At 46.3% G+C, this 13,294-nt stretch overlaps 1 protein-coding gene across 6 annotated transcripts in view; it reads right to left on the bottom strand.

Annotated features, from left to right (window-relative positions):
• The window catches only part of ATP8B3 (ATPase phospholipid transporting 8B3), an 84,815-nt gene that overhangs the window by 23,035 nt on the left and 48,486 nt on the right, over positions 1–13,294 (bottom strand). For 5 of the 6 annotated variants that reach the window (XM_072601538.1, XM_072601539.1, XM_072601541.1 and 2 more), the window contains exons 14-18: positions 11,775–11,806; positions 9,942–10,098; positions 7,045–7,233; positions 5,185–5,297; positions 186–350 (exon numbers count right to left, since the gene is read on the bottom strand). In XM_072601538.1, coding sequence (XP_072457639.1) covers positions 186–350; positions 5,185–5,297; positions 7,045–7,233; positions 9,942–10,098; positions 11,775–11,806 — 656 coding nt within the window. The remainder of the gene's footprint in view (positions 1–185; positions 351–5,184; positions 5,298–7,044; positions 7,234–9,941; positions 10,099–11,774; positions 11,807–13,294) is intronic. The other variant, XM_072601537.1, reaches the window with a different exon arrangement.

Raw genomic sequence — 13,294 nt, 5'->3', positions numbered from 1 at the left:
GACATTGTGTTTTATGTTCTTGAATCACGCCTGGCTCTGAGCTTCTCTACTCTCTATTTCTCAGTTTCTTCTAGCTCTGAGCTGTTCCTCTTGTCTCTAGAACCCTATTCTTGGGGCTGAATGCCTGAAGCTAGGTCTTGATGTTGGGCCCTGTCCTTCTTGCATCTCCCCTCACCCCCACCTACCTTGAGGTCTTTCTCCATGTCCTCATACACTGCATGCAGAGCTTGGGCCCGGTTCTGCAGCAGGATATGGGCCTCATGGTACCTCTTGTTCCACTCTCGGTAGGCTTCCTCATCTACTTCTTTGCTGGCTAAGCAGAGTGTCCGAAGTGTCTCTTCTGCAAAGGTCTGCCAAGGGCAACAGGACAAGTCAGTTTGTCAGGGGTCTCATGTCCCTATCCTAGCCATGTTGCATCATGGTTCGGGGAGAGGGGAGAAATGGAGAGGTAGTTCATACAGCATGAAGGGGACTGGATTTGGCATCAGAGGACATGGGTTCAAATCCTAACTTTGCTATCTCATTCAGTCAATCATTCAACAAACATGGTAGGCTCTGTGGGAGACAGATGGTTTGGATAAGACCTTGCCCTTACCTCATGGAGCTCAAGAGAAATAAGGCACAAAGATAGATAACTGCCATACGCAATAATATATGACTTCATTAGAATGAATGACTGAATCAATGAAAAAGTATTTATTAAGCACTTACTATGTTATTGTTCAGTTGTTTTGGTCAGTGTCTGACTCCCCATGGCCCCATTTGGGCTTTTCTTGACAGAGATACTGGAGTGATTTGCCAATTCCTTTTCCAGGTCATTTTACAGAAGAGAAAACTGAGGGAAATAGGGTTAAATGCCTTGCCCAGGGTTGCACAACTACTAAGTGTCTGAGGCCAGATTGGAATTCAGGAAGATGAGTCTTCCTGACTCCAGATCCAGAGCTCGGTGCACTACGGTGCCACATAGCTGCCATGCTTACTTCAGTCAATACCAAATATCGTGTTAGAAAATTGGGGTGAAAGGAAAGAGGAGGAAATGAGATCAGAGGGAAAAGAGATCTCGATGAGTCTTCCTGGAAGTCGTGACAAATGAGCTGGGCTTTAAAGGATAAGAAGAAATTCAGCAGGTGAAAAGCAGGAGAGCCTTCCAGGCACAGGGACCAGCATGGACAAAGGAAAGGAGGTAAGAAAACAGAGGCACACATACTAGCTCTGCGAACCTGCACAAGTCGCATAACCTCTCTCTCAGCCTCACTTTCCTCATCTGTAAAATGGGGATAACAACTGCAGCTATCTCACAGGTCAAATGTGATAACATATACAGGGCATGGCAATTCTGAAAGTATTATATAACTTCTAGCTATTTTTAAGACCTAATAATGTTTCCTCCTTCAGGAGACTTCCCAGACTATACTCCAGTATAAAAACATACACATCCCTGTGCTCCACACCTCCTGCCCCCTTCCTGAGCACTCAATAGTTCCTGCTGACCCATCTATCCTGTCTGATCCACACTCCATTCCTGTGACTTCACCTCCCATCCAGGCACCTGGTGCTCCTGATGGGTGAAAGTTCAGCATGTCTTGCTTAGCCTGGACCCATATGGGAGGCCATTCTCCTGCCATGCTCTGCTTACTTTCCCCCAGCCCAGCCCAGCCCAGCCCAGCCCAGTCTTTCCACCAGGAGCTCTGAGAATTCTCATCATTCAACCCTACCTTTCCTGGAGAGAATGCATCTGTCAATCACCCTATGACTGTTCACCACTGGTTACTGGTCGGACCAATACACCTTTCCGTCTGCTGCTGTTAAGTCATTTCAGTCATGCCCAACTCTCCATGACCCCATTTGGGGTTTTCTTGGTCCGAGATACTGGAGTAGTTTGCCATTTCCTTCTCATTTTGCAGATGAGGAAACTGAGGCAAACAAGATGAAATGACTTGCCCAGGGTCACACAGCTATGAAGTGTCTGAGGCTGTATTTGAACTCAGGTCTTCCTGGTTTCAGGCCTGGCACTTTATGTACTGAGCCATCTAGCCCTCCCCTGACTACGATTCCCCTAAATGGATCATCTCTTAGAATGTAAAACTCCTTGAGAGCAAGGCTCTTACATTTTGTTTATGTCTGGCAAATAATAGGCACCTAATAAATTCGTTCATTTACTCATTCATTTGTTCTCTAATGATCCCCCATCCCCTCAACCAGACTAAGGTTTCCTCTAGGGCAGAAACTCCCCAGGATCCTTGGACCTTGCACCTATGACCACAGGACCTTCATTATTCGATCTGAAAAGTACTTAAGGAATCATGCTACTCAATTCAATTCAGTTCAACCAGCATTTGTGTGGGCTCTGCCTAAACCCCTCTTTTTACAAAGGAGGAATCTTCGCCTTTCTCAACCCCCTTCTCCCTATCAGAACCTGGCACAGATCTGGGCATGTGCTTCACTTGTCTTGGTATTTCCAGGACTGCGCTTGGGACATCTGAGTCCTTGCTATAGAAATACTCATTCAACTGAACAGTAGGGGCTCAATACTTGTTGATTTAGGATCATCACATTTAGAGCTAAAAGGGAACACAGAGGAGTCATGGGGTCCAATTCCCTCATTTTACAGAGGAAGGAACTTAGGTCAATTTGCCCAGGTTCACAAAGTGAGGCAGTTAGATGGCTCAGTGGACAGAACTCAAGACCTGAATTCAAATTTGGCCTCAGATATGCACTAGTTGTGTGACCCTGGGCAAGTCACTTCACCCTGTTTGCCTCAGTTTCCTCATCTGTAAAATGGAAAATCTGGAAAAGGAAATGACTGACCACTCTAGTATTTTTGCCAAGAAAACCCCAAATGGGGTAATGAAAACATGACAACAGCAAGCAGAGACTTAGATGTGAATTGGTCAGGAAGGTTTCCAGGACCAGCAAAGAGCCTCTGTCTACAGCCTCGACCCAGACAGTGTGAATCTGCCCCAGCCCACTGGAGTGGAGGCCAGTGTCCTCCTAGGCAGAATTGCAGCCCCTGCTCCCCTGGGCTCTTGTTTTAGGAGGAGGCAGTATGTCCTGAGCCCTGGAAGGAACTCCCAGGGACAGACAGTTGCTGGGTAACAGGAGGCCTAGAGACTTTGTGATGCTCAGTTTGGGCCTAGAAGAAGGCCAGCTGGTCTCATTAGCCATCCACCCTAAAGGCCTCTAGGGCTCCCTCCCACCCCCAAAGGCCTTCCAGCACTCCCTCCCCTCCCAGACCAATCAGCCCTATCCTCACCATGGGAGTTTGCACATACGAGGTATTTAGTATATATAGTTTTGATGATAACTGCTACTTCACCACCTATCTGACCTCAGGGAAGTCACATTATTCCTCTGAGTCTCTGGTAAAGAAAAAAAAAAAAGGCCAGCCCTGCCTCCCCACAGCAGCACATTCTAATCCTTGGTAATCACCTACTGACCCATTTCTAAGACATAAAAACTCTTCAACATGAACCCCAAATCCCAAGGAATGACTAGCATTTTTTCACCTCTACCCAGAGTGCTTGAATTCAGTCAAAGCGCTGCACTTGAGGACTCTAGGGCACAGCTTCCCCACCCCTGGGACTTTGACTCTGAGTTGAAAGAGTTAAAAGTTAAATCAGAAATTCAGCAGGCCATAAATAAGCCTTGGCATCTCTGTTCTTTCTCTTTCCAGGCAGTTCCTTATAAGCTCAGCACCTGGACAGAGAGGAATAAGCAGGTAGGTGCTGACTGGCATTGGTAATAGGTACTTCTTCATTGGGATGTCCCTGTGCCATGGAACCCACAGGTCTGCGTCCAAAAAATAAAATGGTCTACAAATGTGAATCAGTGTTACTTAAAAGCAAGCCTCTCTTAATTCTAGGGCCTTCCCTCTCAGAAGAGTTTCCCATCCATTCTGCATATAGCTTGTTTGGACATATTGTCTTCCCCATTGTAAGCTCCTTGAGGATATGGACATCTGTCTCTTTGTAACCCTGGTGCTTAGCACGGTTCCTGGCGCATGGAGGTACTTAATAAATGTTTAATGATCTGACTGATTAACGTCCAGTTCAAGGCCCACTGGCCCTACTCCATTCCATACTAGAAGCTCCCCATTCTCTGAACCAGCCCACATGGTACTAACTCCCTAACTACGTCACTCAGAACTTAACAAGAGGCATGTCACACTATTCACATCGGTTCATTTTGTTTGTCCAATGAGACTATCAGGTTACTGAAAGCAGGATTGGGTGTTATGCTTTCCCAACTCCTCCAGAGAAGTTTCCTTTAATAATATTACATATTTTAATGCATTCAAGTACATATTTAATTTAACATATGTATTTAAATAATTAATGTGTTTCTAAATTCATTTATTTTGAGAAGGGGTACCTAGGCTTCACCAGACTTCCAAAGTGATCCAGGGCACAAAAAAAGGTGACGGACCTCTTACGTAGAGGGAAAAGGGCCCAGAGAGAGCCTTGGGGGGGAGGTGGAGAGAACACCTAAAGTTAGTGGGAGTGACCTGGATAAAGATCCAGCAAAGGAGACTAAGAAGGAGCCATCAGAAGGTAGAAGGAGCAGGGAGGGACCTTAGAATACAGGATGTCAAAGCTCAGAGAGACCCAGGGGTGGGGAACCTGCAGCCTTGAGGCCACATGTGGTCCTCTAGATCCTTGGGTTCAGCCCTTTGACTGAGTCCAAGTTTTAAAGAATAAATTCTTTTATTAAAGGGATTTGTTCTGCAAAATTTGGATTCAATCAAAGGGCCACACTTGAGGACCTAGAGGACTACATGTGGTCTCAAGGATGCAGGCTCCCCACCCCTGGACTAGAATATCAAATTCGAGAGAGAACATAGAATATGAAATGTCAGAGCTCAGTCCTTAGAATATAGAACATAAAACATAACAGTTAAAAGAGATCTTAAAATACAGTATGTGAAAATTAAAATGGACTTTAGGGATCATCTGATCCAGTCTCTTAACTTATGGGTGAGGAAACTGAGCCACGGAGAAAGTCTTTTCTAAGACTGCATAGCAATTCAATGGAAAAGTCAGGACTAGAACCCAGGTCTCCTGACTCTCAGCTCAGGGCTCTTTGCATTTCACGGTTGAGTAATGGATTAGCCACCCAAGGAAGACTGTGGACAGAACAATATGAGAAATTCTTTCCTCCTCCCCATCACAGGCCCCAGGGACTCACATCCAGGGCCTTCTCAGTAGCAAGCTCATTAGGACATCCAGGCCGAAGTCGCTCAAAGATCACGGTGTCTGCTCCCTTGGTATACAACCGGATTGTGCCGTCAGGGTCTCTCACTTTGGGAGAAAAGAGCCCATGTGTCTCCAATGGGTCCCCGGGCAATAATGTAAAGAACGTTCGGAACTTCAGGCTTAGAAGGGTTTCCTGACTTTTGCCCAGGGCTATTAGCATCTCTCAGAGCTGCAGCCAGCTAGGCAGACCTCTCCTCCCTGCCCTCTCCATATCTTCCATGATTGTTCCCAACCTGAGACCCTGGGCGTGGGGAGTGACATGTATCAGCAGCTACAGCTGAGGAAGAAGTACACACTGGGTGCCCAAGCATTTCTTGAGAAGAGAACCCCAGAATCTCAGCATGGGAAAAGACCTCCCAGGACAGGTGGTCCAATCTTTACCATATTCAACCTCCACAACAAACCTATGCTTGGATATCTCCAGTGACCGGCAACTTATTACATCCCAAGCAGTCCATTCTACATAGGGACAGTTTTAACTATCAGGACATTTTTCCTAACAAGGAATCTCTCTGCATTTCTATCTGTAACCATCCTCACTGCTCCACCCACCCAAGGCCAAGCAGAACAAGTCTAATTATTTTTTCCACAGACCTGAGGACAGTGGAAGAGAAATGATCTTTCAACATATACTGAACTAGATTTTAATACCCTTCCCCACCCTCCAACATCTTGCTAGATGACCTAGGACAAGTCATTTACCATGTCTGGGTATCAGGATTCCCAATCTATCCAACCCTTGTTTGGTTCATTCCCAGAAGAACCCTTCTGACACCTCCTCATTGAATGGAGAAGATCCTAAGCTTCTGAAGGCCATGTTAGCCAAAGAAACGCTAATGGGTCCCAAATTGTGAACAGACCCAGCCATGAACTAGTACAGTGGAGAGATTCGGTTCAAGTCCTACAAATGCCCCCTGATCCTTACTTCCTATATGACCAAGGGCAAGTCCCTTAACCTCTCTAGGCCTCAGTTTCTTCATCTGCAAAATGGAACTAGATAGGCTCTGAGGTGCTTCCAATCAGTGAGCATCCAAGGAACTCCCCAGCTACACGTAAGGCATCTCATCACCAGAGGCCTGATATCAACAAGGGATAATTTTTTTCTAAGCCACTCATGCAAGAAAGAGACATGCTAATGAAATCACAGATAATACTGATACTAATTTGGGGGGAGGGAATTAAAATAAATAAAATAAAATGCTTTTGTGAGAAGCAGCACAATCTTTGTCGTGATTACAAAGATTTTTAGATAGTTATTTTTTACACAACTGGTTGGTTGTTGTCCTTCATTCATGAGAAGGCCCCAAATGACATGACAACGTTGGAGTCATTACAGTACATCTGGCTGCAGCTGATCAGACCAATACAAAATCAGGAGGCTCTATTTTTGACTTAGCAACTTGGGAAGAGGAATAGGACTTTCAAAATGGTGTAACACTGAGAAAAACACTAGCTTTGCTTTTATTATGGAGCTGACTTAATAGATCAACCTGGTGGAGCAATAGGCAGAAAGCAGGTAAGTGGGAGATGGGGTCCCTCACCTATGACAAAATGGCCCTGGGACCCTGGACAAGACAGTCGCATACCCCCACAACTCTCCGAGATTCTAAATTACAAATGACCTTTCAATCTGGGTCAGTGAGGGGGTTTCCATTCCCTCCACTAAAGGGAAATACCATTCTCCATATGTGAAAACACTTAAAACAGAGGTGGAATGTAAAGATAAACCCAGGAATCCCCGCTCTGAGCTCTCTTCAGCCTGTTGGGGATGAGAGGGAACTCCCATGCTTACAGAGCACAGACATCCTCTTTCGGACACTGTTGAAGTCCATCATGGCCAGCACCTGGTAGGTCTTCTCCACACCAAGCTCACTGGTGGTGATGGTGTCCTGAGTCCGGGACAGAAAAACATAGCCAAAATTCCGAGCAGCTGTCACCAGAGCCTCTTCATCAGGAGAAGCTGCCTGGTAGACCAGCTGGCCTAAAGAGAGGAGACATAGACAAGGAGGGAGGAGAGTTAGAATGCTGGGGTTGGAGTCAGAAAGATTCATCTTTTTGAGTTCAAATCCAGCTTCAGACAATTCCTAGCTGTGTGACCCTGGGCAAATCACTTAACCCTCTTTGCCTCAGTTCCTCATCTACAAAATCAGTTGGAGGAGGAAATGGCAAGCCATGCCAGTATCTCTGCCAAAAAAATCCAAATGGAGTCCCCCCCAAAAATGGGGTCCAAACTGAAAAGACAAAACAAGTGTGCCAGGCATTATGCTAAACACAGGGATAAAAGGCAGCCTTTGCCCTCAGGAGCTTGTTAGGAGGAGTTCCCCAAATGGGGGGTATGACAGATTCTGGCAGCCTGCATGGGATAGGACAGACAGAAATAAGTATGCATTGAGTGCCTATTACGGACCAACCACCTGCCCTCAAGGAGCTTACTGTCTGATGGTGAAGATGACATATAAAAAAAAACCTGGAACACAGAGCAGGAAGGAGTACCCCAAGTGAGGGTATGATGAATCCCTGTAGCCTGGGTGGGACAGAAAAGAAGGAAACAAATGTTTATCACACACTTACTGTGCTCCAGATAATGTGCAAAGCGCTTTACATATCATCTCTCATTTGAGCCTTACACATCAACCCCAGGAGGTAAGGGCTCTTATTATCCCTATTTTATAGTTGAGAAAACTGAGGCACACAGAGCTCAAATGACTTGCCCAGGGGTGCATTTCTAGTAAGAGTCTGAAATTGGATTTGAATTCAGTCCTCCTGACTCCGGCCCAGCGCATTCGCTGCATCACCAGCTGTTGGCAATCAGAACTTGAACTCAGTCCCTTGCTCTTTCCACAACGCTGGACTCCTTTTCCTGAGCTATCTGTAAAGTAAAGGTAGCGGACCTACAGACCCTGGACCCTTGGGGAACAAGGATCTTGGCTGCCCAGCAGCCGTAGAGGCTCCAGAACTTTTCCAGTACAGTAGAAACTCAAGTGCTGGTGAGTGTTGACTCAGAGAGGCCACTTCAGACTCAGGCACGTACCCCCAGGGAGGCTTTGAAACACCTCAGAAGGAAGAACAGTATGTCCTGGGAGGTTCTGTGCCAACCTCGAGGGCTCAGGTAACAGCTTCCCACGTGGGAGGGTGCATAGCAGCTCTACCCTGGGCAGGCCATAGGCCCATCTGGGTCCTGGTGTGATGCCCATAGTACCCAGAGCCTGGATCATGGTAGCTCCCTCATTCAGGCAGCCTGGTGAAACAGCAGCTGACATCATGGGATTTAGAGTAAGGAAGTCCAAGGCTCAATCCTGCCTCCAACTCTCTCTAGCTTTGTGACCATAACCAAGTCATTTTATCTCTGTGTGTCTCTTTCTTTATCTGTAAAATGGGGATAATAATATCCCTATACTGCCTATCTCACCAGTTTCTTGTGAGGCACAGATGAGTGTCTCTGCAAACCTGGAGGTGCTGCATTAATGTTGGTTATTATAATGCAATTTGTGATTCACTGTACTCCTCTGGTTGACAAACATAACTAGATATGCCAGGCACTGTGCCAGGGGCTGGGACAACAAAGACAGAAATCCAACAGTGCCAGGTCTCAGGGTGCTTACATTCTGATCTGGCTTTTAAACAAATCAATAAATACAAAGTTATTTCAGGAAACTGAGAGAGAGCACAGGAAAGATTTTCTAATAAAAAATTACGTATGCTAAGGGCCCTCCTTGTTCGGGGTTCTACTCTCTAAGAGTCCTTCTAGGTCTCATACTTTATGTTCTAAGGGCCTCCCAGCTCTGACATCCTGGGTTCTAAGGGTCCTCCCAGTGCTGATATTCTGGGTTCTAAGTCTTCTTCTTACATTGAGGTTCTGTACTTCAATGACCCTCTCAGTGCTACTGAAAGTCACTATATGTCCTTGCTCCTAATTATCTGTGTGCCTTTGGGCAAGTGACTTGACTTCTCTGGGTCTTAGTTTCTTCATGCTTAAGAAGTAGTGCTTAGACTCGATGGCTTATCAGTCTTTCCAGTTCCAGGTTCTAAGGCACTCACTCGCTTCCTTTCCCTGCAAATGAGTTCACTGCCTTTTCAAATGACATAATATTGGTAAACCACTTATTCCCTGCCCCTTTTATCATTCCTGCCTCAATAGTGGCTGGTCCTGGGGAGGGTGTCCTACTCCCTTGACCTTTTCAGTGACCCCATGAATATCTAACTAATGTCCATCTCTGAGCCTGTCTCAATGTAATGGATCACTGAATTCATGACTACTTTGAGGTAATAAATGCATAAAGCATTAATTATGCATTTACTGTATGCAAGTCACTGGGGATGCAAAAACAAGTGTTTTCTTCATTTGGGTCATAGAAACATGAACCTAGAGCTGTCAACAAGGCCATCATCTGACAGACATGGAAACTGAGGTTGAGAGAGGACGTGGTTTGTCCAGGATCACACGAGCAAGTATCTTAGAATTCAAACCCGGGTCTCCCCGACTACAAGCATTTCAAACAAGATATGCTAAGTTTTGCAAAGTGTTTAAAAGCGTGCCTTCCCACATCTTTTCAAGTGTCTTCAATGAAATAAAATAGAAACAAAGCCATGTCCCCGTGGCTCCCAGTGTCCCCCATTTCTTCACAGGGCTTGCTAATAGTGGCTGCCCTTCCCCTATGCTGGTCAGTCCCTGGCCTGGGCACCTCTCACCATCCTTCTCTTCCACCATGACAGTATGACAAAGGGCCAGCAGCTGCCAGAACTCTCGGACCGTCTTATCCTCATCCGCCTTGATGGCTATTAGGAGTGTGGGGTCATAGAACACCAACTTCCCATCTGCGTACTTGTTCCAGCTCAAAGAGACAGCCTGCGGGTGAAACAGGGATGGGGAATGAGGGAGCAGGGAGAGAGACAGATAGAGACAAAGAGAGAGGGAAGGAAGGAGGGAGGGAGAGTAGAGAAAAAGAGGGAGAGGAGGGATGGGGAGAGAGAAGGAGAGAGGGAGAGATGAAAGAGAGAGGAAGGGAGAGAGAGAAAGACAGGGAGAGGAGAGGAGAAACAGAGAGAGAGGGAAAGGAGAAAGGGAGAGAGAGAAGGAGGTGGAGGGGGGAGAGGAGAGACAGGGGTGGAGAGAGACATGGAAAAAGAAGGAGTGAAAGGAGACAGGGAGGGAGACCCCAACAGACTTTTCTGGGAGACCCAAGAGTCAATGTGGTAAAATGGAAAATACCTTAAGCTCTAAGAGCCCTCCAGCTCTGACATCCTGGGTTCTAAGGCCCTTCCCAGCTCTGACATTCTCTGTTCTGAGGTCTCTCCCAGCCCTGGCATTCTATGTTCTAAAGGCCCTCCTCAGTCTAAAGTTCTTCCTTGATTTTCATTCAAGATCTGCTCCTGAATTACCAAGACAAGTTGCTTAATGTTCACCCATCTATAAAATGATGGGGTTGCACTGGTTTAGAGGATCATCAAACCAGGTTTGGGAAGAACCTGAGGTCATTTTAATGCCAAGGTGGGATTTAAGCCCAGGTCTCCTCCAAGCTGGCTCTCTTTCCTCTGCACCTTGCTGAGTGCCCAGGATGTTTTTCTGCTCACAGAGTGTCCAGGTGTCTAATAACCACCTACTGAACAGAGCAGGCTGGGTTGGCAAGTTCAAGATGGTAAGACATCACATTCCTTTTTATTTATTTTTGAACTCCTCTAGCCAACAGTAAGTTTGATAAGCCAAAGAGCCCAGAGAAGGAGAGAAGATACACAAGAAAACTTCACTCCAAAGGACCAACAGAGGCAGATTAACCTAAATGAGGGAATCATTTTTAAAGGAAGGTGTTTTTTGGTCTCAGCACAAGACTCATTTGCCATTAATGGCAGCCAGCTGCAAACGACAATGGATGCCATCTCCCTGTTGTTGACCAAAGGATGGCGAAGATGAAGGAAGTGAGCACTGGTTTCTGTTGGAACAAAGACTCTCTAGCCCCACATTGGTGCTCATCCATCTCCATGCCCTCTCCTTTCATTCATGCCATTCCCCAGGATTCTTAAGGGGCCCTTTCAGTTCTGAAACTTGGTGTTCTATGTTCTAAAACAGGCCTGCACAACAGGCCACTTTGGCAGACAGCAAGTAGCCCATGGGCCATCTATTGTGCAAGCCTATACTCTTCTAGGTCTGACATCCTACGTTTTAAGTTCTAAGGTCTTTCCTGCATCCATCTGCCATCCTGTTCTAAGGTCACTTCCAGCTCTGACGTCCACTTTTCTAAAGGTCCATTCATATGACATTTTGTGTTCTGAGGGCCCTCAGACAGTCTATATTCCAAGAGCCACCTCCAACTCTGAAGTTCAATTGTGTTCTAAGCTCCCTCCCAGCTCTGACATTCTATTGTCTAAGACTGCTTCCAGTTCTGACATCCTCTGTTCTAAGGGCCCTCCCAGTTCTGCCATTCTAGGATGCTATGACTAGGTGAAAATTCCTCCACCCTGGGAATCCCACCTCCTACTCAAGATCAAGGTGCACTGGTTCTGGGCCCAGGACAAGATCAAACTCACCTCCAGGCTTTCCCCGCTATTTTCATCTGTACCTAGACAAGAAATACAGCTTCAGTGTTTACTTTCAAGGATAGGTCTTGGCTCCCTGCGGTTGGGAGTCCCACCCCTTCATTCCCTTTCTTAAAGGAGCTAAGCAGGTGATGAAGGGAAAACCAAACTTTTGCCAGACAGGAGGAGCTCTGAAGTCCCTTCCAAAGGAAGAGTCTATCCCAGAACTGATCAGGATTAGATGCTGGGATCTACCACTAATTCAATATGTGACCTTGGGCAAGTTCTCTCTGGGTCTCCATTTCCTTCTCTGTGAAATTAGGGTTTGGCCTTAGTCAAAGGCCCTTTACTGATTTGGTGTCATAGGAGACGCCATAGTGCATAGGGTACTGGGTCTGGAGTTAGGAAGACCTGAGTTCAATGTGGCCTCAGACACTTAATAGCTCTGTGACCTTGGACAAGTCATTCAACCATCATCAGCCTCAGTTTCCCCAACTGTGAAATGAGGATCATAAGAGCACCTACCTCCCAGGGTTATCGTCAGTACAAATGAGATATTTGTAAGGTGCTTAGCACAGTACCTGACACATAGGAGGTCCTTAATAAACCCTTCTTCCCTTCTGGGACCACTTTGGCAGACTTGTTGAAGCCTATGGACCCCTTCTCAGAATAATAGTTTTAAATGCATAAGATGAAATCCATGAATTACAAAGAAAACCAATTACATTGAAATAAAGATGTCATTTTTCCTCCATTCAAGTTCATTGATATTTTGAAATCTATACACTGACCCCCAGTTAAGAACCCCTGGCCTGGATGATCTTAACTTCCCTTCTGGCTCTAAGATGTTGATTTCCTAAGTCCAAGTGGCAGAGTAAGGGGTATGGTTCAGTACAACAGACTTGAGGAGTCATGGGGTGGCCCAGATGCAGGGAGTTGATAGGCCTTGTGTGTGTGCAGGTTAAGGTAAGACATCTGGGAGGGACTGGTGGGGTGGTCTGAGATCCAGTGATCCCTGTAAGACAGAGCTAGGATAGCTTGAAGGTTTGCAATTCTATTGCAGATACCATCTCATTGAAGTATATTATGATCCCCATTTGACAGATGAGGACATTGAGGCTCAGGGAGGTCCTCTGACTTGCCTGTGGTCACACAGTGGAGGTGGGATTTGATCCCAGGCCTCTCCTGTCTCCACTTCCCCAGGCCTCCTCTCTAATATTGCTGATAGCTAGCATTTATATAGGACTTACAGGTTTGCAAAGCCCTTTACATAGAGTACTTCATCTGCTCCTTCCCGACAAACCTGAGAGGCCACTGCTATTATTATCTTCATTTTACAGATGAGGAAACTGAGGCAGGAGGAAGTGGAGGGATTTGCCCAGGGTCACACGTTTAGCCAAAGATTGAGACAGGATTGGAACACAAGTCTTCCTCAGTTCAGGTTCTATAAGAGTGCCCGCCTAGGTTATCTGACTGTCTCTATAAGGATCTGGGGGCCTGGGCCACGGAGTTCATCCTGGAGGGTCTGGGCA

The sequence above is a fragment of the Notamacropus eugenii genome, chromosome 4, assembly GCF_028372415.1.
Source record: "Notamacropus eugenii isolate mMacEug1 chromosome 4, mMacEug1.pri_v2, whole genome shotgun sequence".
NCBI classification, from domain to species: domain Eukaryota; kingdom Metazoa; phylum Chordata; class Mammalia; order Diprotodontia; family Macropodidae; genus Notamacropus; species Notamacropus eugenii.
This window is presented reverse-complemented; position numbering and strand designations above follow the sequence as displayed.